Source organism: Plectropomus leopardus, chromosome 10 (assembly GCF_008729295.1).
Source record: "Plectropomus leopardus isolate mb chromosome 10, YSFRI_Pleo_2.0, whole genome shotgun sequence".
Taxonomy (NCBI): Eukaryota; Metazoa; Chordata; class Actinopteri; order Perciformes; family Serranidae; genus Plectropomus; species Plectropomus leopardus.
In genome coordinates this window covers 23598273-23626105 of record NC_056472.1, presented here as the reverse complement: position 1 = coordinate 23626105, position 27833 = coordinate 23598273, and the positions used below count along the sequence as shown (strand labels likewise).

Sequence of the window (27833 nt, the reverse complement as noted above, 5' to 3'; positions counted from 1 at the left end):
CACTGCAGAGAACCAGGATTCAAACTTTAAATTAAGATGAAATGAAAATTGTCTTTTTAACCCTTTTAGATCTAAACCCCAGTCATACTCTCCACCTATCAAAAATATATGCTAAAAACCCTTCTGTGTATTCTTATATCATAATCTTATCTTTTTTTTACATGTAAAACAAAGAATAACGTGTGCTTACATGAGCTACTACCAACCAGTAACATCATGACATCCACTCATCAATCATCCCAATCTTTAAGCTGCACAGAGGTAAAACTAAAAGCTCCCGTTCAGGGCTGTGCGATATGGGCTGAAAATTATATTGATATTTTTAGGCTATATCTCATTACAAGATACCTATCTCGATATTTTTAAATCTCCCCGAAAGCACTTCATTAATGCTAGAACTGTGAGACAGAATAAAACATTACTTTTTTTTTGTTTTTACCAAATTCCCTCTTTGATGTGACAATATTGTGGGACTGACTATTGGCAAAAGACTTGCACATATATTTCCAAACAGGTGCGTAGGAGAGGGACGAACAGATCGAAACTTGCAGAAAAACTCCCACACACTGTCAGACTTGCGAAAATAATAATTTTAATGCAACATTTCAGTAACTAGTTTGCACGATGGGGGTCTAGTTACCGAACGTTGCATTAAAATAATTACTTTTGCAAATTAGACTGTGTACTGAAGTTTTTTTCTACAAGTTGTGATCCCTGTAAACTTTCCTTTTGAGCCAACAGATCTGTTCTTTTGTAGATAACTTACAGTATTGAAAAATTGTCAGGCTTTGTTGGTCCCTTCACTCCACCTTCATAGACTCTCCATCCCCCTATGGAGTCTCTTCATAAGGATTAAAATAATCAGATTTAAGGTTCATTACCCCGGGAGGAGATGGAGATTCTGGTTATACCAGGCAGGCATCATACAGGAGGCAGCAGACACTTACAGGGCATGAGGGAAAACCAGCAGTCTAGCCAGCAGGGCTGCATATCTTTACAAAAATAAAAAAAAAATGAACCAATACCAGTAGTCTTGAACTGACAGATAAAAATAGAGTTCGTCATCTGATACCTTTTTTACGTACTTTATTCAATATCAATCATGTAAATGAAAGCAGTCAGTTGTGTAAAATGCCACCACACACCTCAAGTGTGTCGAACAGTTACACTTTAAAATGTTTTGGTGCCATCTTGGCACGCTGAACAGCCGCAGTCTGTACGGGTTGAAGCTGCTGCAGTAGTGGACCAATACATTAAATCAAAGAGAGCTCGTGGTGAATGCCTGCGAGCAAAACCAGTTTCAATACTACTTAGAAGATTATTTTGGTCCAATATGAAGCCCTACTTGATGACTTTTTTGGCCAAATGACAGACTGTATCCTATATAAAATAAAAAACATCATCACATGTTGGAAATTGTAAGAGTAATGTGAATACAGGACCTTTGTGGTAAGACAAAGCACAAATACAGACATTTACTCCGACAAATGAATGTGGAAAAGAAGTAGGCTGCACTGAGAAGCAGATGTGTCTGCCAGCTGCTAAACCTCATGAATATGCGTTAAACATAAACAGCCTCCCTACAATATGCAGGTTCGTATTCGAGAAACTTTTTAGTAGTCCTCCTTGAATGAAAACTGGCCACAGTTCAACATGAAAACGAGAGCTGTTCAGCAAAGAGGCAAAACAGATCAATACAGGAAAACTGGCACAGGCACCGTTATTTGCTACAGGATATAATGCTGCTGCTCTGCTATGTGTCTCTGTTTACATCTGTGGCATCTATGGAGGTTACTCATCACGCAGCCACCCCCAGCATTTATAGGCAAAACACACAAACATCAACCTTTCTTTTTATATTTCAGCAGAAGAAGAGATCAATGAGGTCAGTGTTGTTTCATCAGCTTCATGTCTCATTGAACTTAACGGCCGTCTGTGATCAGCTCATTTGAACGACGACGTCATAGTGAGACGCCTGAGGGAAATAACATTAATCGGGTACATTGTGGTCAGATGCTTCAAGGTAAAGTAATTTTCAGTATCAGTCCTTTGGGCGTTTGCAAACATTCGTGTTAAGATGTCTTCCATCAGAGCGACTAAATATCAGAACCTGAAAAACAATTGCTCGGTTACCAGCCACATCTGCCAAGCGGATGTTTAAAGATAGGTGCATATTTTAGATCTACTTCCAGTCAAATAGAGCTCTGTGGGCGTCTATGTCATTAAAGCTAAAAGACCACATACAGTTCATAAAAAAAAAAACACAAAGCACTGACCTCTTAGGGTCTTTATTATTTTTACTTTTTCTGAATAAAAGCACTACCAGCCCACAAAGATGCCCAGGGCTGGAGAGCTGTGGCTCCTCTGCATCCAGAAAACTCAACTTTGATGCTGTTCCCAGGGTTCCTACTACTCAAGGCAGATTTAAGACTTTTTAAGACTTTTTCAAAGCCACTCCTAATGAAAATTAAGAGCAATTTTGCAATAACCAGAATGAAGAAAGATTTCTGCCCAAATATTTATTCTAGCACAAAACAAGACTTTTTGGCGATGACAATTCAAGCAGCATTTTTCATTTTTTGTTAGCAATTATTTTAAGATTTTATGATTAAATGTCCGAAAAAAAGATGAAATGCTACTTTCCATGCACTTTTAAGACTTCTGAAATACTTATTTAAGACATTTTATTACCAATTAAGGCCTTATTTTTAGAAAAATTGGTTCATTACCTTTTAAGACTTTTTAAGGATTTGCTGAAATCATGATTGTGCCTCAGTTAAAACTGGCTGGAGGCATGAAAACACAGTTGAAAAAATAATTGGGAAAATGACAAATGAGGTGCATTTGGGGAGAAGCCAGCAGATTATCGGAGGGGAGTGTCTCACAGTGACCGGACCTGTAAACGTGGTCACAAACATACAACAGTTTGTCAAGTCAAAGTCACGGTAGAGAGTAATATTGACTTTTCATCTTAGCCTGACGTTGTTTGCGTCGTTGTCCCGAGGCAAATCATGAAGTCATACAGAAACACTATGTCATTTTTCTATTCAGATCAGTGTCTTTTGGGGTAAAAAAAAAAAAGGTACTTTAGTGCTTTATTTGTAAAAGCTTATGAGCTTTATAGATATAAAAGAAATTGTTATCCACATTTGTTATGCATCAACATTAATAATCGGTAGTTACTCTCAGACAAGGACATGAAAACTAAGTGATAGTTTTGTGACTTGGACTCGCTTTTATCTAACATCAGTCACCAGCAGCACTACAACTGGGACAGTATGATCACATGTAACAGGCTAACAGATACGCTCGCAAGGTGTCAAAAATGTTAAGGGTCTGGAATATGTCCAGAACTGGTGAAGTTGATCTCCCAAAAGCTGAGTCGCCAGATAAGTTACAGCTTACCCTTCTTGCAAATTGTTCTTTTTTTCTAGATATTATATCTAAGGTTACTGCAAGCTACATGCCAAAAAAAGTGGCTAATTGTCCCGTTATTTCAAGTACATAGACTGATGTCCTCATCTGTTATTTACCCCCACGCCAAAACTTTAAGCGCCAAAACGCAGTAATACATTGCTTTATCACCACAGTGGTAAAAAATCCATACCGTCACAGCCTTACCTATAGTTAGATATGAAATCAGTGGACTTATGCTCTTGGCTACAAGACTTCAAGATATAAGTGTACAGTTTACATACAGTATAAAGAAAACAAGTAGCGTTTCTCCTTTTTCTGACAATTTTCGCAAAGTCATGATCAAACAAAAAACACACAGTCTCAAAGACAACAAGAATTATACTGACAAAGGACATGGATTAATACCACTATGCCTCAAAAACTTTCTCTGTGTGGCACAAAACCTGCCCTTTGACATCGGGCACAGAGCCAGGTAAAAGCACGTCCACCTAGTCCGGCTTCATACTCACTGGAGCTCAGTCCATCTCAGAGTAACACCAAATATCCATCATCGCTGTCGATGTTGCTCTCCTCTTTATCCTGCATGATATCCTGACTGTGTCTTTACAGGCACAGCCCTTTTACTTTGAGCCCTCCTCTGACTCCAGTTTAAACAAACCAAGAAGTCTCAATGTTAACTCTTTGTTTGGCAAAGGGACGTGACTTTGCTTTAGGGACACTGGCGTTCATTGCTCTCTCTTACACACTGTTTGAGGACAGGAGTCATTCAACTGTGTCTTCCTGGTCTGGCATTTCCAGTCTCCTGCCTCTTTTAAACCTTTTTTCCCTGAGACCAGCTGGTGCCATGTCTGTTGTGTCAAAACAACATCAATCAAAGGATTTAGCTACTCAGGGGACGTAAAAGGACCATACCTGTGTTTTTTCAAAGACTACTACTCTAACACTTCACATTACTTTTAATCATTTTACAAACCATACCAAAGGATTTTAGACTGCTTTCCTACCAACCAGTAAACATTTTAAAACCACCTTTATGTACCATCTTAAGTGAAATGATAATTAAATTACATCAAATTCATGTGGGAGATGCTTTTGTCCAAATGTGTCAGAAGAGCATGTATAGGAACAAAAGATAAACGTCATCAAAAACAAGGAGATGGAAATAGTAAATTGTGGGCAGTTACTAAGGAGCAAATGAGGAACGGATCAAGCACAATCTGATAATAAATTGTTTAAAGGTAGCTGATGAATAATTTTAAGTAGAGGACTACATGTATATAATAGATAATGAGTTACTGGAGAACAGAGATACTCTGGAAGTACCAAAAACAAGCCACCCCTCGCTGCTCCACATCTCTAGCCTCTAGTCCAAACATAACTTCTGACTCCAAAAAAATCAACAACTTAATTGCCGAACCAAAGGCTACGTAACGGCAGTCCACAGACCAATGGATTTTGTCACTGAAGCTTTACTTATGCAGTCTATGGGGTGAATGCCCAAAAAACACACTGAGGATGGATTGTGATGCGATCAGCAAAATCACCTCCAGAGCTGGTCAAGGATGCATTTTAAACACACTGTACACAAGTGTAAATGCAAATGTGTTTTCAGTCCACATGTAACAACTTTGTGGGTGGAATTATGTAATCTTACGTGACTGTTTCAAACCAGCAAGGTAGCTGCAATTAGCCAGTTCGCGAGCTAAGCTAGTAACATGCAAGCAGCAAGAAAGCTTTTGGATATTCAAGACGCTTGTAGATGGAGTCAAAACGAGAGCAAATTCAAGCAAAACCTGGTACTTTATATCGCAAATGAGCCATTCATGAAGTAATGGCTGAGCACATGGTGGAAGACAGGTACTTCCAGTCCTGGCTATAATGTCAACGAAAAACTAAACACAGGAAAGTGGCACACAGAAAAGCCAAAGATATAACAAGAAAAGTGGCAGAGGCGGGGTAACTTATCCTTTTTGAATAAACTGGATGCAATGCTTGGTGATCGACTCACGTTTTAACGTAGTAAAAGCGATGTCATAGATTCTGAAGATGTTAACGTTCGCATGGACTCCACCAACAGTGCCAGTTGTGACGAGGACAACAGGAGTGGCACTGAGGATGTCTCAATCAGATCTCAATGTGGACAGTGGAGACACATATCATTAACAGGTGTAAATGTAATCAGTTTAAATTATATTTAAGCACAATCTAGATGTGAGATGTATTTTAATGTAAGGTGTAAAGGGGGTGATATAGTATCTTAAAGTTTTTTCAGGGCATTAAAGGTTATGATGTCACTACAGGAAGAGCAGATGATCCCTGAGAGAAAGGAGCTCAGGGACATCACGACACCTTCGCCAAGTTTATGACATCACAAATGCTTCTCTGCAGCCTCTGTTCACTGAAGCAGGTGGTTTTAAATCTTGTGTGACAGCAGGAGACCTCTGAGGCTGACGCACAGATTACACTATTCTACCACGACCAGGAACAGAGACTCACAGAGACAGATGCAAACACACACACACACACACACACACACACAAGGTGCTACTCAATTAAACTCCCTCTTTTAGGAATGCATCTGTTTGTGATATGGCAAATGTTGCACAAATTCATCTATTATAAATGAAAAGCCTACCTGTAGCTGATAAACATTATTGATCATGCAGCCTCAAGGACTGTGTGAGGTTCTGTCAATTTTTGTCTTCAGAAATATGATCTGACCTGAAAAACAAATACATTTTTCCCTTTCATTTGCTCCAAGCCTCTAGAGAATATGGTATTCTCTATCAACCCTCTCCTCCTAACTGGGTGATGTGTAGTTAACAGATATTGATTAGGGACACATGACTGACTGATATCTACAGATGCTATGTGCAACAAAGCCTCAAATACTCTTTCCTTTCATTGTAACCTCGAGCAAGGGTGTGCGCACCAAAATGGCTCCTCAACAGAAGTCAGGCACATAAAAGTGAGACAAGATAAATGATCACATCTTTGATGTTTGCGTCTTGATAAAGCAGTTACCATGTTAATAATGGCCACTCGCTGCCTAAGGACACAAAGCTGCAACTGTCTAGCCATCTGCAGAGCGCTCACAGGCACTCACACGCTCCTCAGGGAATCAAGTTCACACAGAAACCTCCATCAGTTTCCACTTTTTGACTCAGCCTCACTTACTCAACCAGCCACACCTTGCCCCTAGCAACTCCCACACATATCAGAACCAACCCCCCACCCAGGTCAGCAACGGCTGCACTTTGTTTCCAGAAATGGGGTTTTCTGTTACAGAAAACCCCCTTCTAGAAGATGATAGATTTGAGTTTCAGTCACTTTTCACAGTCCCTATTTGGCCATTTTTTCCCTTTCCTTTCCCTTCTCCTTACAAAGGTCTGCTCACTGTTTACACAGTATTATACTATCATTAAGAGCCCTCTGGCCATTTGAAAGGAAGAGGACGAGCCAGTTTCAGATACTACTGTATTTACTACAAAACAGGCAGTGAAACCACACAAGTGTCTTTTCCAAACAGTAAGTATCATGATGTCACAACGATCCTATAAATGGACAGTGAGGTATATGTCAAAAAATGTGTGCGTACCGGCCACTAACAAAAATATCTCATCAGCCAATCAAGTGGCAGCCACACAAAGCATGTACGCATGTAGACACAGTCAAGACGATCTACTAAAGTTCAAACCAAACATCCGAATGATGAAGAAATACTACTTAGGTGACTTTTATTGCCTGGTCTGATGAGTCTCAATTTCTGCTGCAACAATTAGATGGTTGGGTCAGAATTTGATGACACAAATAAACAATCACTAACCTTTATCTTGGGCATATCCCTGACAGATTAAGTAAAGATACAGACCTTTAAAAGATCTTGTTGGCAGCCATTAAAAAAGCCATTACAAAATAATAGCTTTGGAAAAATGATCCCACAGCTGGCCTTTTGGTCAACACTGTTAAATACCTACATCTTCTAGAACAGATGACCTACTCCATATGACTTCACAAAGATGGTGGAAAAACTGTGTCTTCATTTAGCCAATGAGACAAATGTCTCATATTTACATTATTATGTATCATGTGGAATAACCTTAAATTAGGAAAATTTGCCTTGACTCTTCAAACATCCCATGAGCTCATATTTATCTGCTTTTTCTGTGTTCTGCTCTTTATCTGTTTTTGTTTTTCTGCTTACTGTCCTAACAATGTAAAAAAAACATATATATAGGGCTGTCAAACAACAATTTAAAAAAAACAACAACGCAATAATCACAAATTTCTACAGTTAACCATGATTAATGGAACTTTTTAATTACGTTTTCAATTCTATTATTTTGCATTACAAAAATTTATGAAGTCCACATTGACAAAGTGAAGCAATTCTTACCAGATTGTCTTGATTAGTAATCAAATGAAAGCAAAAGCCTGCATAGGCCCATCATAAAGTGGGCTCGTCTGTGAAGGGGAGATTCATGGGTAACCACAGAGCCCTGCTTCATTCATATCTAGAGGTCAGTGGTCAACGGACTCCTGTGAAATGGTCATGCTGATTTTCCATAACCAAATTTTAGCCTAACTTTGGAGTGTTATTCTGCCCCATTACTTAGAAGCTGAGAAGCATGACATTATTGGCACCACTGGATGCCTCAGGTCTTCTAGTTTCAGATAATAACAGCCATTTACGCTGTATAAAAAATATGAAGCAAAATCTTTGTGGACAAGCTGCTGGAAACATTCTTCAAGGAATTAAGGCAACTATGAAGGTGCAAAGGGGTCCAACACTCAGTACTAGCATGGAGTACCTTACAACGTGCTGGTACTGGCTATTTTATGAGCTACGCCCTGATATTACCAGCTGCTGTTCTCCATGTGCCTTCAGAACTATAGAAAGAAATGTATTACTGTCCAGGAAGTTGTCTAAGTGAAATTTAGTCTTTGTATATTGATACACGCAAGCTACATCCTCCCAACAGCAAAACAAGAATAATGGAGATTGCAGAAAAAAGGGCTCAAATTACTTTTGGTGTTTATCTTAGACATATTTATCTGTATTGTATTACATGGTCGATGATTAGAGGATACCAAAGTACATAAATAACAAGTAAACATCTTATCTTTCCCTCTACAACAATAATTGAATTTAAGGACTTTTTCTGTTCTTTACCAACACTAAATAAATTTGCTAATGAGAAAATACACTCCCTGAACAAACATATTATACCAACGCTCACCACACACACACACACACACACACACACACACACACACACACACACACACACACACACAGATATATACACACTCACGCATACACACCACCTGCTGGTTGAGACGCTAATGTTCTTTAAAAGGCTTAACGATGGGGATTACTGTCCACTCACGCTCACGTTTGTGGGTGACGAGTCAAATGTTAGTGGGTCACAGTCACACACCTGGACTGTTTGGCTCTGCTGACACAGATTAAACAGGACTAGAGCAGAATCCCAAAGACCGTGTTCATCAGGCCAGAGGGAGAGGAACAAAATCAAAACGGATATAAACTACAGAACAAGCTTGTTATTAGCTTGTTAATGATTAAGAAATAAGTACTTTAATCAAAGTGTATTCACTGTTTTAAGCCAATTAAACCCAGAACAGTTTAAAATGATGTTAGGCTGCCCTATTACAAGAAACCTGAAATTAATCTGATAACATTTTGTATTCAGAGAATTGGACGGGTCATAACTGGCAGTATAAAGCAGGCGTAGGATCACCCACAAACAGAGAGGCGGGGGAGGGCAACAAGTGGGAATAAGGGGCTTACAGTCATGGTCATGGAGGGGGAGTGACCAAAACAAAGCAGAGCACTAAATAAGGCTGAGCAGTGACAGATGAGTCCATGTAATATCAGGGTGAGAGGGTTCAGATGGGGGTTGAAAAAGTTTAAGTTTAAGGTAATGGTGAACCACTGTGCTGCTCTGCTGGGCCTTAAATCGCCCAGTAAAGAAATACATAGGTCTATAGTCGACATACAAATCAGTAATTGAATGCTTTTTTTTGTTTGTTTGATTTTAATTGTAATTGCATTACCCCAAAATCCCAAATAGCCCATGAAATGAGACACTTATTTATGAATTTGTTTATAAGCCTTCATATGAACATTTTTATGAGGTATGGCTTTACTTCATTTGATGCTTCAATAAAAAGGTAAAATTTAGAAGTCTGGTATTTGTCCTCATCTCTCATTAGACTCATAATTACAATAACAGCAAAGCACATCAACAATGACTGCAAGTTTGAGTAAAGTATGACAGCTTGTGTTGTCTCCCCCAGCCACGCTTTGAATGTTCGCAAGTAAATCTCACTGAAAATGGTATTCGGGGCAGCCCAGCTTGACACAACTGTCAAGTAGGTTTTATGATAAACGAAAAACATAAACTGGAAAAGGTGGAAAAAGAACAATCCTATAGAATGTACAATGCCCAAAAAAACCTGAATCCCTGCAAATTATACTGTATATCAAATATACAAGACACAGTTGTCTCTATTGCTCTGCGTCAGCTCAACAAACCCTGTTAAAAGAACATTAAAACATTTACCCATGGTCCTGTCTATATATAGTGCCGTGATGCGTCTCTGTTGATGGTTATCACGTTGTTATCTATGCCAGATCCTACATCTGTACATGCAACGGACACAGATGGCCACTGAGCATCTGTGATTTGCAGTTATATTTTCTTCTTCTACTTGTAGTAGATTTTAAAGAAAAAAACAAACATCAGGCAAAACTTACAGCCAAATGGACTCAAGATTTCAATGACAGCAAACAAAGTAAGTGTTTCCAAATCCTTACATTAGGTAAGAGCAAAGAGGCAGGAGAACTCTAACAGAAGAGAGCAGGTATATGTTAAGATAACACTAACTAACATTGTGTGAGCTGTATACTAAAACAAATACTGCATAAATAGCAAAGAAAGACTGTGGCACATGATTCAAAAAGATGAGAAAATGGTAAAACATCTGACACCTACCACATAGCCAGTGGCAGCAGCGAGAAAATCTGTAGTATCTCTCCACCTCCTCTAGAGCGATCCGTACATGACCACCACACTCTGCTACCGGCCACAAACACACATCCAATACTCCTTCCAATACTCCCTCTTCCTCCTCAGCTGGATGATTTATCTCCTCTCTTCTCTCTGCTTTAGTCTCTCCATCCTCCATCGACCCTGAATCGGCCTTAATCTCAGCTTCCTCTTGAGTTTGACTCCCTTCGTCCCCTCCTGGGCTTTGCTCATTTTGCTCATTGCTGGTAATCAGAAGATCCGAGTTCCCTGTAATCACAAACCAGTCCAACTCCTCTGAATTATCTGAGCCTATGCTCACCTGTCCTGCTAAACTCACTGAGTCCATGTAAAAACCAGAGTCTAACTCAACATCCCCCTGCTTCGGGAAGTCTAGATCTGCCGTCTCCTCTCCTCCCATCCTGCTGTCCCACTCTATGTCCTGTTTGCTCCTCTTCTGTAACACTTGTTCCATTCAGTTTCGCAAAAAAAAGGTATCACTGTAACATTTCCCCTCTCATTCTGACTCCACCTTTCACCGGGCTCCACACTCAGCGTCCTGCTCTGTGTCGGGCTGCAGGTGCTCCACAGCCTGCAGGACGTCACTCACTAACAGGGACTTCCTATTGCAACCTCAGGTTACCTTCCTGTTAGACAAAAGCTACAGTGTAGCACTTTACCCCACCCTCCCTGTTCACCCAGCTACCCTTTTCTCTCCCTTAAAAAAAGAAAATTACCTGACCCCTCCCAGCTGAATAGCAATGCTCCAGCCTGCTAATGACTGACTTAGTCTGACCTCTGAAAAGGGATCCTGTTATGACTCTGTAGTCAGAAACAGGGAAAAGTTATGCTGGGTGATAAAACAATAACGATAATTACTTCAATATCAAAAAAGTTTGATAAATTCTCAATACTATTGAACCACCCATATGCCCATAGAAATGGCAGTAATGTACCTCAAACGCCAGTAACTGCCTGCCATAAACCAGAAAAAGATGGAGCAGCAGCCATAGAAGCAGAAGAAGACGGTGAGACTGAGGGATCCGCCACCAATCACCTGCCACTAAAGCGCACAGCAACATTTAAATGCTGCAACATTAAACATGCAGAAAGTTATTTTTAGTATGAATGATTTAACCATGGATTACGTTGCACTGTGATTAAATTCGCCATATAACTACAGTAGCTGTACAATTTACTCATTTAATGCTATTGGCATTTTAGCAGGTTAACGTGACTAAGTGGCTACTTCATATTATATGACATAACACGGCATAATGTGACTTAACGTGATTGTGTGTGTGAATAAAACTTTCATACATTAATGTCTAATGTCTAAAAACATGATATCTGTCTCAGTCACGTCAGACAGACTTTCATTGCGACTTCATGGCGTCATTAGTTTGTCTTTTGTTATTGTTTTGTTTGAGAAATGGCAGAAATTACAAAATGTGGGTGTAAAACTTGTACAGAGAATATTAACCACAACTGAGATTTTTGTTTTGTCTATTTACTCTGTTTCCGTTATCACTTTAACACATACAAAATGCTTTAAACATTAAGCATTTCTTTATCTGTTTATTATTTTATTTATCAACATTATTTCAGTTATAATTGTCCTGAATCTCTCTAAGATATGTGAAATGTTCAGCTTTTTGGCATAGGTTGTCATGTTCTGACAATAAATAACAGTTTAAACCACAATTAACCACAGGATTTTTCTTCAACTTTCACTTGAGAGCAAAAATTAGCAGTTAAACTTTCAGAAATAATTTGACTTTTTTGGTAGATAAGTAGATATCGACCAATATGAAAATTTTGTATTGTGATAACATTTTTAACCACATTGTCCAGCTGCAGGAAAAAGCCATGCATGCTAAGTAATGTCATGCCATGTTTTGTCACATGGGTGAGGAGGGAGCTGCAGCTATCACCCCTGTGCTCAGCGTTAATTTACCTACGCCAACAAAGCTCTTGCTCCTCGCCTGCCTTATCTCAGGAGATGTGGACCAAAAGTACAAAGCCTCCATTCTGACCAGCCCATTCAAACACTGCCTCCATCCCCATTTAACCATTCACAGACTGTATCCATTCAAAGCCCCTATTCTTGTTTACAAAAGACCCCATTCTTACAAACTTACTGAAAGACTTAATTCTAATGAGACCTCTCAAAGACAGACACTGTTTCTTAACAGAATGTGGCAATTTAGATTCCATTTCAATGACTTGTATAAAAGATATATTCCAGTCAAAACGAGCGAAAACAGACCATTCTGTCTCCTAATTCAGCCGTTATCTACAAATACTAGTTAAGTGTGTTAAAAGGTTTGGGCATGAGATGTTGATTTTGCCAAGTGTGTATACTTGAAAGCTTGCATCTGCATGTGTGTTTTGTGTGTGTGTGTGTGTGTGTGTGTAGGTGGAGCATTGAGTTTTACACATGTGTTTGCTCTATGGCCAAGGGCAAGCATCGGGTTATCAGTGTCATAAACCTTGAAGATAAACATGAGAGCCATTAGGTTGCAGAACTGCACAACTCAAAGTGAACAAGACAGCAAGCAAAGGGACACTGAACAACTCGCAGTCCAACTTAGAGATACTGAAATATTGTGCTGTCACATAAAGCCACTGAGTTAGTACCAATACTGAGCAACTACTGAATCAAATCTACTTTTCCTCACACTCAGACATGTATCCATCAGAAATCTCAGTCATCGAAAAAGGGCATTTGGATTGTTGTTAGTTAATATGGTGACAACACACATACATGGGGCTGTCAAGTGTGTCACACTCGCTAGTTTAAGAAGTCCTTTTTGGCCTACTGTGCACATTAAAGACTTTATGGTAGGGTGCTCAGCACTTTTGATGATCGTTGCTTGACAGAAATAATGTATTTCCATCTGAAGAAAGTGTAACTTTAAGATTTCCTTTCATATCCTGCACATGAAGAATGTTATTATGTCAGACAAGATAACATTTTGTTAAACAGTGGATGTTTCGGAGAAGCTCTCCGTGACTAACCAATCACATTGGAGTATTGCATGTGAGCAACAAAGGGGTGGATACAGTTGACCAGTTGAATGGGAATGTCCGTATTACTCTCATTCTATTTCTATGACCATAACACATCCCAATCAGTTGTATTGTGGGTAATGTAGGTGCCAGGTTAGCGAAAGGAATGAGTGGGGGAGAAAAAATATCTCTGGTTGTGCTGCATCAATTGTGATCCTTAAAAAAAAAACAAAAAAGCATTGTGCTCCTGTACCATTCTCAAACTTTTGATGGAGTACCCTAAGTGTGGCCAGATCCCTCGGCTGTTTTGGTCAGCATCAACTGCAATGTTAACAGGGACAAGGGCGACATCAGTCACTGGTTTCCCATCTACAAAATACTGTCAAATATGTCTCTCTAAATCAGTCACGGCAAGTCGTCAATAAAAGTCAAATATTTGTTAATAATAGCCCCAAACCACCAGTTTGTAACTTTGCAATACGAACAGCATACAACACCTTCTATGTTTACATTCTCAATTCAATAAGGAAAATCCAGGATAGACATATCACAGCTGACAAACGTGGAAGCACAGAAAAGGAGGTCATACGTTTGCAGTATGCAGTCTAAATATACCAACATCACACACATGATTCTGATTCACACATTGTAATAGCATCAAGAAACAACTTGATAGATTTGCACTTTTTTTGGAGACCACAAGGTTGCTTTGGAAACAACTGCGATAATTAAGAATCAGTCGTGGGTGGAATAACTTGCAGATCAATGTTTTTATGCGAGCAACCTACAAATCAAAACAACCACAAAAACTGTTCAGAAAAGACTTATTAACAAAGATCGCTTCTTTTTCAGATGTTTCTATGTTATCAGTGCTGTGTGGCCTGAACCTGGAAATCCAAACAACTGCTGGATCAACAACATAGTTCCTCTCTTGTATAAATTCACCTCATGGCTAATGACTTTAACAGAGCTGGGAAGGAATGAAAATGTTCCCTGAAACAACACAGCTTGAGGTCCAGACAAGCAAAGCAGACATGAAAAACATGCACTTCATATAAAGTCCATGCATGCTAATACATATGTAGACACAATCCATAAGTGCCAGACACTGCAATAGCTTTGAACATGCAATGACCTTCATCCAGAGACAGAGCAAACATAAATAAATTAAACCTCAGTGAGACACAAAGATAGAAGAAACTGTAAGGTTTTCACATACATTGTGTGTGCAAGCTGAAGCGGAAGCATCCTAACCACACAGAGAGCCACATAAATACCATGCATACGTCTCCTAACTCACGCGGCTTAAGCGGGACCATCGGCATCCCACTATCCCATTGAGAAGCACTCCTCTTGGCTTTTCTCACCATGCTTTTCTCCCTGCGTGTTACTGAGACCTGTGAAAGTCCTTTCCTATGCAGTGGAAAAAAACAAGGTCTCAGAGTGGCAACACTCTGGCTGACAGGACACCAACGTGAAAACTCAGCAGCTTTAATCAGCAGTTCCCACTCCTTTGCACCAGCTCCTTTGCTGGGAAGATGCTGTGTGCTGCAAAATCCGCATTTGCTGAAGAATCTGTTACTGCTACAGAAAAATATCAATGCAGCTGCAGAGATCTGTATGTTGGAAACTGAGGGGGCTGTTTAAGCTGTGCAGCCACGCACTCTCACACACAGACACAAACTGTTGTACACACAAAGACACAGAAACAACCCAGTGGGGAGCAAGGGAAGCCCACAGGAGACACTGTGTGTGAGGGTCTGGGCGTGATGCCCTGCAGAACTCTGGCCAGAGCTTTGGTCAAGAATATATTACATACGCAAGCACACACACACACACACACACACACACACACTCTTAAAAGGCATGTAGTCTGTATGGAAAGTTGCACATAGCCATACTGAAACACACAATCTCTCCCTTCCTCTTGTGGTCTTACCATCCCAGCCTCTCCAGGAGTTCCTGGGACTGGCAGGGCTGAACTGGAAAGGAGAGCTCAGTCCAGAGATGTCCAGGTTCTGGATCAGATGACTGAGCCGGTTTACGATCCGGTACGACGCCTCGCCACCCTCCCGCAGAAACTCATGCAGAGACATGAGAGCAGTCCGCTGGTCTCACACACTCAAACAAACTTTCTCATCCAGAGAGACCCCTCGCTGCACCTGCAAAGCTCCGCTGCACACTCTAATAGACTCCAAATGGCAGCCCCCAAATGCCGGCATAGGATGGACCTCCTCTGTTGCACTGAGCCGGGTCACTTAGAATAAAGCCGACGTGCTCTCACATGCATCCTGAGGGGACATGTCTGCATTGGCTACATACAACACAAGCCCGGTGTCCTCTGCAGAGCCACATTGGGGACTCGAGGGAACAGCAGTGCAGAAGCAAAAAGAGCTGAGTCACTGTCTGCACAACCTCTGAAACAAACAGTGTTCACACTGAAGGTGAGAATGGACCCAGCTCTCTACACACACTCGCACTCTTGCTGATGCACACGCATGCCTCGTCCCAAGTGCAACTATTGACAGAGTAGCATAGGTTTCCAGGGGAGGATGAGAGGGGAGGAGGGTGGAGGGGAGCAGGAGCAGAGGGCAGCCGGTGGAGCACAAATCCCCTTCTGCTGCTCAGGCTAATTATATTCCTCCACTCCTTAACTAATCTGCCTTTTCTTTCGCTCTTTCCATCTCCTCAGAGTCTTTCATGCATTCATTCCTGGTGAACCGGGAACACATGAAAATTTTAAAAGTTCAGCACTAAAACTTTGTGGTGGACATGCACAGCTCAGGGTGAGTGAGTGACTGAGGTAAAGGAGCAAACATAGAGGGGTCCTCTTTGATGAGAGAGAAAAGGAGGTTGCTGGCAGGCTTTTTTAAGTACGTGTGTTTGTGTTGTGTGTGAATGTTTGTGTGGTTAAAGCTGGCAAGTAAAAGGCAGCTTGCAGTTTATAGGCTTAGAATAGAGATGAGAGAAGAGCTGCACTCTCACACATACTGATGAGGCAACTGCAGGAGGATGAGACACACGACAACAGCCAGCTACCCATAACCCTTCATCTCTCTGCCACCCCCCTCTCTTCTCCTGTACCCCGGTTAATCAGGTCTGATCCCTCCTTTATAGCATCACCCACCGCCTGTGTATTTCTCTTTTATAGCCTTTCAACAATGTTTGCTCTCACACTCACTTCACAATGACATTTACCTGCCGATGTGCCCGCAAAAGCTCATACGACCTGCCTGTCCTCTTCCCCACAAGTTACTATTATCACCAAAGCTGAAAACCACAAACAGCGACACTAATCATAAAACAATGAGACTACAGCTTTGCTAGTGACACAGAGGCTGTACTTCACCACAGCAATGCTCTGAGCTAAATGCTGACATCAGCACACAAACATCCTCACAATGACAAAACTAACATGCTGATGTTTAGCAAGTATAATGTTCTCAATAACCACTTTTCACATTGGAAAAAAAGCCTCTAATAGCTAGGGCCATACAATATGACAAACTATATTGTCTGACAATAAAAAAAACATCTATCGAGGTTACTTCCACAGTATGGGGCCCACTGAATAGATGCAGTAGTGTTTTTCTCTCAGGCCCCAACTGTGAGTTATAACTCAGCTCATAGATTTTACCTTATCTTGTCACTTTTATATTGGTGGCCTATAGGGGAAATGCTTTTTGAGCCTCAAGGCTTTTCTTTTCTTCCTTTTTTTTGCTGCAATACTGTAAGTGGCCTCTGGAAAAAATGTAACCAGGGCTGAGCAGTGTCCCTGGGGGTCTGAAGTGAAATTGCCAATTTTTGCCCCTTTTGGCACAATGCAGTGACGCAGCCTCACATAAGCTGCACTTGAACAGAGAGACAGAAAGACTGAATAAAAAACATTAAAAAGTAGCCACTGTAACATTTTCATTGGCCTCCATGCTGCTTTCTACTTACTAACAATTTCTCAAGTGTGTTTGTAATGCCAAATGTGACACACCAGTAAAAAACAACAGAAAAGCAATCTTGTCTAATGCAAAGCCATGTACATAGCTCTGGTCTACTGGCAATGGGAAAAGTCCATCTTTTAGCTTTTAAAAAAACCTGTATACATGTGCTTTAGTGAAAAGGGTACATGTTTTGTGTCTTTCGCAGGTTTTTGGTGACAAGTCAAAGTAGCTGACAAACTAACATTTTTGTCCTGATGCTGGCACTAGATTAAAAGTCTGAAGATCACCAACATTATCACAGTTTATCATGTTGGGGGATATTAAATCAATCTGTAATGTCAAACTCAGAGTGGCCCTATAGGAAAAGTCAGGAGATAACTAAGATTAACTAACTAAGATTCATCCTCTGGGCACCATGGATATCAGTACAAAATTTCCTGGCATTTCACCAAGTAGTTGTTGAGATATTTCAGTATGGACCAAAGTGTTGGACTGATATTGCTGCCTACTGAGACACCATTTGTGTGGTTAGAAACCTGACATTATTAATTCATAAGTATTGCCACTAAGAAACACACTGTTCTATTATTTATGTCTAAATATGATTTAAAAAAAGAGATGATATGACATGTCATCAGAGTGAATGTAAACATACAGCGGATAAAAACATGAAGTAGAATAAAAGCTTTAACCCTTTGAAACCTGAGTAATTTGGTTTGATTTCTTGGAAAAACATGGGAAGAGGGCGAGGAGCAAGAAGTGGCCCAAATAATAGCAAGAAATTAGTAAAAAAAAAAAAAAAAAAAAAAAAAAAAGTACAAGAAAATTACCTTGAAAGAAGAAAAAAAAGAAAAAAATGAAGAAAAAGAGAAAGTTCTAAAAACTGGAGATATTTAATTCTGTAATTCACTGTTGTTTTTTTGCAGTTTGCGCGACATTTCCTGCCAAGTTATTCATTATGGTTTTTTTATGTTTTTGGAAGGTGTCAAACCAATTTTTAAGGTTTCACAGGTTTAAATGACTATGAAAGGTGTCTGAATGCAGAACAAGAAAACTGATGGTGATTCAGGTGTTAAAGGGTTAAACTCACTCTGGAGACAGTTTAAAATTAAATTAGTTTGATAGGAAAAACATGACATGACTACTTCTGCTCACTAAAATTAAATAAACTGAGAATGCCTTATTATGGCAGCACTCTCGCTGACTTTGGCTACTTTGGCTACTGGCGTCTTTCTGACCACAGCTGATGGGCTGGAGACTAATGGTGACCTGGTGAATCCATCTGGCTATACACCTGCTCTGCCTGGTGGGATGAACAGCACAGCTCATTTACGCAAGTTGAACAAACCCCTGACCTTAAGCTAATAAGGAACCTGACAATCACATTATGTCAACAATAGAGTCTTTAGTTTATCTGACTTGTAAGCAACTTTCCTTAATGTGATTTCAATCCAAAACAATGCAACAGAGGAGCATTAGATCAATAGCAAATGACAGATTGATCAAAACCATAAAGTCATGAGACAGCTGGGCTGCCTGGAGCTCACACTCTTTTAGAAACCTCAGCTCCTGCTTTGCTCAGCAGCAAATACACCACCAGACAGTCTCACAAACACAAGCAGAGAGGTGTGAATACATACTAGCCATACTCTGCACACAAAAAACAGCGACCCCAACATATAATATGTTACTATTACTGCATGATTAATAAAAAAGTCTCCCCGAGCGGTATTACCGGCTGCAGATGAGCACATTCCTGCTGGAAAAGCTGAGACCTGTGACTCAGTGAACTGGATGTGTCCCTTTAAATCAACTGGAAGTAGGTCAAATACCCAGTTAGAGAGTGGAGGAGAAGCTGTTTGAGATTAGTGCTGCAATTATTTTCATTTCAATGATTTATCTAAACTAAAAAATCTGCTGTTGTTTTTTAACACTTAAGTTTTACTTACAACATATTTTTTAGCCATGCCAACAGCGTGGCTCAGTGAGTGGTAATGTCAGGTGGTCAGTCCACCACTTTGATTCAGACTGAAATATCTCAGCTGCTATTGGATCAATTGCCATAAAATTTTGTACAGATATTAATCGTTCAAAGAGGATGAAGCATACAGACGTTGGTGATCCTCTGACTTTTCCTGTAGCGCCAACAGCAATTTAAAATTTTCACTTCTCAAGAGAAAAATTCAGTATACACTGACTGGATTAGCACAAGATTTTGTACAGACATTAGTGGTTCCCAGATAATGTATCCTATCCTAACTTTGGTGCTCATCTGATTTTCCGTTAGCACCTACATGAAGCTGACATTTATGGTTTTGAGTAACAATAATTATTTAATGGATTGCAATGAGATTTGGTACATGTATTAATTACCCCCTTAAGGACAAACTATAAACACTTTGGTGACCCCTTAACTTTTCATCTAGCACAACCATCAGGTCAATTTTTTTCAAAGTCTCCACTTGACTATATACCTGCAAAAAACGTAATTCCCAGCCTCAACAGAACTTCATGTTTAGTGTTAATTAGCAAATGTTGGTGAATACTCTTAATGTTATATTTGCTGTTCTGTCCGACCAGCAATCCAAAACCAAAGTTATTTCATCAGTTGCGACCAGGAGCTCTACAGCTTCATCTGTTGGTTGGTTTTGTGGTTAGTTTTTGCCCTAGGAGGCTGAACTTTGACATTGAGGTGGCAGCTATTGTGAATTCACACTTATTCCATTAATTATTTTTGTGTCGAGTGAGCACGGATAATTGTGCTCAACAACTCTGCCCACTCACTGCTAAATGAATGAGGACACTAATAGATGGATGGATTGTATCACTGCCACTGACTGTATTCACCAAAAAAGGGAAGATACGGTCAGTCACAGAGTGTTTGGGGATATTGCATGTTCAATTACAGACCAGACACAAGGTGTGTTTGCACCTTGTTCTCTGGGGAAAAGGAAATGGAAATGTTTTTTTCTGCTTTTCTACAACATGACACCTCCTTTTCAGCTCTGGAGTTCGCTGGATTAAACAATGCTGACTCCTTTTCATCCTTAGTTGACTTTGCTTCCCTGAATCTCTTTTCCTCACTCTCCCTTCCTCTCTGCTGTCTTCTGTGATCAGTGTTACTCTCCTCTCTGAGCCGATTACTGCTCTCATCCTCCTGCCACAGCACATTCCTGTCACATTTCCTTATAAGCAGAGTGCTACCACTGATTGCCTGCAAATGTTCACTATAATGTCACAGACTTCGACTCCATACTTGTTAAATAAAAAATCTGACATTTTTTCACACTTATCATTTAATTTTGTTGTTATCATGTCTGAAATCAAGTCATGAAGCTCGTAATTCTTCTTAAGAGCTGCAGTTTGTTCAGATTTATTCCTCTAACATCGGAAAAAGCCAAGGCCCCCCTCCTCGCTCACTCCCACCCACTCACTGCCGCCATACTTTCACTATCTCTGGTGCTAAGGAGGAGGAGATGCAACTACAGCCTCCTGTGCTGGATTAATGATTGCAGCAAGAGTCTCGCCATGATAGAAGATTAAAAAAATCATACAGAGAGTAGCCACAGTATAGGCACCTACTTGACATTTTTCCTCTTCCCTCCACACACATACTGTAGCTGTAGGTACACAGTTTCTACAAATACAGCTAAAAATACTCAAGATGTGAAACAACAATAACATATGACTCAGTCATCACTAAATGAGCAGCTGTGGCTTCTCTAAATGTGACCAGAATCACTGATTTCTAACAAGATCAACACAAAATGAAATAAAAGGTGTATTGTTAATGTGTGAGAGAGAGTGTGTGTGTATTCATGCCTGTGAGAGTGGCTGTGTGCCGGCAGTGAGTGGATTAAAGGAGATCTCTATAAATGGATCAAAAGAGATGAGAACAATACATCAGGTATATCACTCATTCATATTAGGGGCATTAGTTTGATCAAGGATAAAGATCTGTCCTCCAGTCAGTTAGGATAAATCACAAGGCTGCGTCAGGAAATCTACAGTCTGGAAAAGGGTTCTCGTGTCAACTAAAAAAGGCTCTGAAACAGCTTTCTATCCATGACTGCATAATTCACTGCAGTCAGAAATGAAGGGCCTAAAATGTATCCATGCAGGCTGCTTTGACTGCTCAGAGCAAATATGAAAGGCTGTCTCTCGCTCACACACACACATACACACACACATGCTTTGCACAAAACACAAAAGCACTGCCCTGACAGCAAAAGCTAAGAAGTGATGTAACTACCTGAAGTGGCATGTTCATGTTAAGTAATCAGTCCTGGGTTACAGTGGCTATAGGATAATATATAGGTCACTGTATCCCATTTCTGCACTCAACACCTTTTTTGATCAGACAGTACTGTGAGGGTGGAGCATCGAGGAAATAGGCCAGTAAGGTACAGTATGACATCGGTCTGTCTGCAGCCTGTTTTTTTGTACATTTTCAGCCACCAGTGTACTGATTACAAGTCAGATTTAATGCAATCCAATATTATAAATATAAAATTATTACAGTGAGAGCTTTGCCTGTGATAAATGGACCATTTGACTGAATTAAAAATAATTTTAACTCCTGTCATAACACCATGCACTACTCTTTCTCCTAATGGATCAGATAACACAACTCAGTATCACATTTTCCACAACAAGCATAAACTGTAAAAGCAGGTCTTGTGATAAAAACACAGCTTACTGACTAAACACCTCCCTAGCTCGAGGCAGAAACAGCATGAACACATTAAACCAGGTTGCCTGCTGAAACAATGATTTTTAGCTCACTGACATGATGATCCTGCATTTGTCCTCACAAACCTTTGTTTTGCCTTTTATTTGACCTAAATTTAATGAAGCAAGAGATACTATTTTGCCTCTTAGTATGGATGCATAGTGATTAATATTTTACTGATATCCATATTTCAGACAAACATGCACAATGCTCTGCAATCATAAACACAAAGATCAGGGACTACAGTTTGTGTTGAGTGTGTTGTTACCCACCTATGCTTTGAGTGACTGTCCTCAGTCTCTCCAGCAGCTCCCCGAGGGCCATCTCCTCTGTCTTCATCCACAGGATCATCCTCCAAAGGGACAGTGGGAGACCAGCTGCCCAGCCAAAAGACACTTCTGCAGGAAAAAGAGACAGCTTGCCTGTTTTTCCCTGAACGGTGCTTCGGAGAGTGGTTGATGGTGAAGAGGATGGGAGAGGGGGACTGTTGGCGGCGGCAAGCCCAGCCGAGCAGAAGGGAAGAGGGGGATGCAGCAGGGTAAACTAGCCCTAGATGTGACTGCCTGGCTGCTGTCTTGTGCGACACAAGAGTGCTGGAGGAGAGAGATCTGAGAAAGCGAGGGGGTGTGTGCAGTCTGGAGGTGCTGGGATGCTTGTGAGAAATGGATGCTTTCGAGGATGGAGAGGACGCAGCAGAGACGGATGAGTGAGTGATGCTGAAGCTGCTTCGGCCGTGACAGCCCCAGCTGCAGTGACGAGTCTTCTGCAAAAGGATGCAGGGCAGGGGACGCCGGCAATGGAGATGGGGAGGAGGTGGAGCAGGAGACAGCCTCATTCGCACATGCATGCTTCAGCCTCAGCACACATGATGGTGCAAACCTGTGCAGACCTGTCAGACAGAGAGGGGGAAGGGAAGTGAAGGTCAGCGTTGCAGTTTCACACAAACAAATGATCCGACGGCGACATCCAGTGTGGATGCAAGGAATAACAGCTGTGTCATGGTACATTTTCATCCGCAGAGACAAACACAGTACCAATGGTCATGCATCATTGATTATGCTGCATTGCCACCATGTGACCACACTTGGTTATGACAAAAGTGGTTGGGTTACTTTACAGAAGCAGGGTTCCTGCAGCTTACAGCAAGTGGAATTTAATAAAATTCCTCTCATAATGAAATTTAAGACTCATTTCACTATAACAAATTAGGGGAATGATAAAGAGACCTGACACCAATTACTTAGGGTTAGGGAGAATGTTTGCCCAAATATGTACTGTAATATCAAATATGACTTTTGGGTGACAGCAATGCAAGTGGTAATCATGAAATCATATCTTTTATGTCTTATCATTTTTAAGACTGTTTATGACATAGGTCAGAGTTAGGTTGGGGGACTATGATCATGGCTCTAAAAGTAATAATAGTATGTCTTCCTCCTGACTAGGTTGCCCCAATAGTTACTCTTTTTGGACAGACAAACTTATTTCTGCACTAAATTTAAAATGATAAGAGTCAGTTAACCAATTAATGACCAAGTAAAAGAGAGGAAGAAAAAATTAATTTAAAAAAGAAGGAGATTGATTATTAAATATTTTAGTTTAGGAGAATCAGTAGTAGTTGACAGGTTAAGATTACACAAGAGGTTTAAGGTTTGGTAAGTTTAGTCATAAAATATTTTAATGTGAAACTGGTCATATTGGATCTAAACACATCAGGAGGATTCATGTGTGTAAACAGAGTACAGCCTAATGAATCTGGGGACACACTTTCATGGGGATAATTTCATAATAACAATAATAAACTTTTTTTGTATAGCACCTTTTATACAAGAAATGCAGCCCAACATGCTTTACAAGAAAGAAATTACACACAACAAGTGCTAGGCAAGGCAGCTTTATTTGTATAGCACATTTCATACACAGGGCAATTTAAAGTGCTTTACAGCGTAATATATTAAAAACACAATAAAAGATACAGATTTACAATAAAAGAGAATGAGATAAGATATACAAGGTAAAATCAATTACTGAATGATTAAAAAAAAATTAAAAATTGCAGACAAGAGGTGCAAAAGGCATATTAGAGATAAATACATAATAAAATATGCATGTAAAAATAAAGTAAGATTAGCATAGAATAAATAATTTCTTCTGTAGATGCATCCCTTTGAATCTGTACACACTGAGATCTGTTAAAAGTTGTGTCTCCGTTAATTTGGAAGAAATCTGTGAGATTAAAATAACACAAACAAAAACCAACAATATTTCAAAATGGGCATTTCAAAATGCCAACCCAGTACGACGGAGGATTGAAGCCATGTTAAAGAAGACAACATGTCAGATTTCGAGAATAAGGTCATAATATTACGAGAATAAAGTCGTTATTTCGAGCATGAAGCCATAATATTATGAGAAAAAAATGTAATATGACGAGAATGAAGTCGCAGTTGAGGGAATGAGAAATGACAAAAACCGTCGTAACTTTATGAGAATAAACTCTTAATTTTACAAGAACAAGATCTGCATTTTACAACAAAAATGTTTTAACTTAATAAAAATCGTTACTTTATGAGAGGGACACAACACCGTGGACAGTGGTTGCCAAGAAGGCTGCCTTTGCTCTCGCCTGTTTTATATTTTGCTGGCAATATGTTTATCTCCGTAACATAATATCCACTTTCTCGTAAAAAAAATAGGACTTTAATCTTGTAATGTTACGACTTTAATCTGAAAAAACACGACATTTTTCTCGCAATATCTTTTACTCATAATATTACGACCTAATTCTCCAAGTCTGAAAATCGTGACCATTGTGACAGAGTATCTTTGTGTAAACTACAACTTTGAAAACAAACAAAAAGAAAGGGTGTAGCTAGCTTACCTGGCGCTTTTGGTCCGCTCCTCATCTCTGTTTGAGGCTACGAGCTAGCTTGGCTGCAGCTAACGGCTGCAGGCTACATTAGCCGCTGCTAGCATAACACAACCGAGTCTACGAAGCTAACAGTCGGCGGCAAGTTTTGATGCAGTGAAGTAAATTTAAAACATATAATATATCCGGTTCTGCAGCATCGAGTTTTACACTTTTTAACTGTCCATCGTGAGTCTGACAATGTTTTAGGAGTCGAGATGAATTAGAGACTCCCAAGGGGGAACAGGGAAGTGTTTACGGGTTTGAACTGTGTGACGCGCGGGAAGGACTGGCAGGTGTGCGGGGATGTGACGATCACGTGACTGTGTAATGGCGGAAAATGGGTGGAGACTTCTGCTCATCGACTGTATATAAAAATATCGATATGTAAAGATATATAAACATATAGATCTATAGATCTTTACTTACAGTTTATACTTCTGCTGGACAGTAAATTTATAGAAAACATTCTCTCCGTACTATTTACTGCAGAAATATTATATGTGGGTGCTATGGTTACAGCAACAATGATATTAATGCATTTCTTATTATCAAGTTGTAAAAAAAATTGCAACAAAAAAGTAAATCATTTTTTATGAAGGAAATGGAACACGTTCGTCCTATTTATATATTATTTCATTTTTATGAAATATACTTTTAATTGTCTCTTTTTTGTTAGTTTGTTATGTTTGCTTTTTCAGTTTTTAAATGGTCTTATTGTTGGAATGTTTTAGTCTTGCTAAATTTTATTTATAATAATTTATAATTTTAATATAAATTTAATTTATAATTTTATTTATTTATATTTTAATTATAATTATTATTTATAAAAAGACCTATATCCTTAAAATTGTTTCTGTGTTATTTCAGTTTTGCCATGTAAAGCACTTTGGGCTTGATGTTTGTATGACAGGTGCTATATAAATCAGTTTCAGTTGAGTTGAGTTCCTCACAAAACAGAAAAGCGATCAGAACAATAAATTCATGCATGATATTCAAAATCTTTCAGTGAATCTTTTGTCACAAATAACTTGCGTCTTTATTCTACATTTATTTATGTTTGATTTGTTTTACCTTTGTTGTCCTTTTCTGCTTGGTACTATTTTTATTTTTGTCTTCTAATGTTTCATTTGTATGTGTTTCATTCTGTTTACATTCAATGGAAGCAACATATAACAAGATGTTTTTTTCACGTTTTTACAAGATATTTTCATGTTATAACAGGATATTTTTCATGTTACAGGATGTTTTCATTTTATAACAAGAAACATTTCTTATTAGAATAATATATTTATTTAACATGTTATAATGTAATCCCAAGTCATATTATGTGATACAGGATCACATCATTACATGAAACTTTTCACATAATAACAAAATAAATAAATATATAGTTGTAATAAAAACATTTCCTGTCATTGAATCTTGGCATAACATGAAAATATTTTGTTATAACATGAAAATATCTAATCACTGGATTTTTTTCTGGCCTGGCAGTTCTATGTTTCCGTAAACATGCTGTTTCTGCTCACGTTGTTTGTTAAAAGTTTGAAATAAAGATTTTTTTTTAATGCTGGAAAGGCAGATCATGACAGGTTTTGAAGTGACAGGAGAAATATAGTACCCAAATACTGGCAGCCACAGACAGTCGCTGTAAAATGTAATATAAATACAAAAATTATATAATACAACATTAACAAAGAGGGCAAAGTGTTTTCACTCTTTCTTTATTACAAGCAGAATGACAATACAGTGCTTTGCCCTCAGTTGCTACAGACAGGCTGGCAAAAAGTCAACAGGTGAACTTTTAAAATCTTTATCCAAAAACAAAAAGAAAATTCTCAAAACCTGTTTAGTAATACAAACAGTGCTGTACTGAAGGTATGATATGAGGCGTGCCGCTCAGAGCACAGAAGTCGACATTTCAGACCTTTGCCAAGCTCAGGAGTGACGAGACGAGCACCTGCTGTCCTGCTGATGGACTTAGAAAAGCAGTTTGACATTCTGATCAGCAGTAGAAGGCTGGTGCGATAAACCCACTTTGAGACAGAGGCTACAGACAGTCCGTTCCTAGTCAAGTTATTTGGTCACTTTTTTTTCTCACCCACTACATTCTTCTTAGAAAAATAACTTGTGAGGAAGAGTGAACACTTATAAACCCTAGTCGACAGACAATAGTCCTTGTTTTAGGGGAAAAACTGATCTGTTGTAGAACAAAGTGCAGTGTGTAGACCTATTGGTAAATCTCTAATGAATCATATAACATATATGTTGCTCTAATTTTGGTTACAAACTTGAACACACATTCTAACAGAGTTAAAATATAGTCTTCTCTCTGGGATACAAAAGTAGCAAAAGAAATATTCACAATGGACAACACAGAAATGACGAGAAGAAGTGAAAAACGGAGCTGTGTTTGAAGAATTCCCCAACATGTAAAGTAAAATAGACCTTTTTGTGGTAGGATGTAGAATATGTCTGGATAGATTATGGCAACAGCACAGTGAGGTGGGACACTGCATAACAAGCACCAAGGCCCTTCTATTAATCTACTGAGGTCAAGACGTTGAGCCCCCCAAAGTTTTGGAGGCTTGTGGAGTGAAAACTGAACGAGAGAAATCCAGACCTCCAACCAAATAAATCATCTGTGCCCCAGTAAAAAAAAACAAAAAAAAAACACCTGTTAATAAATCTATACATGTTGGCAGATGGTGATGTGTATGAAAATAAACTGTATAAACATACAAAAATGCTTCGGAATCGGACATTCAAGACTT

At 39.4% G+C, this 27833-nt stretch overlaps 1 protein-coding gene across 1 annotated transcript in view; it reads right to left on the bottom strand.

Annotated features, from left to right (window-relative positions):
- The window catches only part of mcf2lb (mcf.2 cell line derived transforming sequence-like b), a 51748-nt gene extending 29249 nt beyond the window's left edge, over window positions 1–22499 (bottom strand). Inside the window, exon 1 of the mRNA XM_042494317.1 lies at window positions 22421–22499. Coding sequence (XP_042350251.1) covers window positions 22421–22499 — 79 coding nt within the window. The remainder of the gene's footprint in view (window positions 1–22420) is intronic.
- Window positions 22500–27833: the final 5334 nt, after the last annotated feature.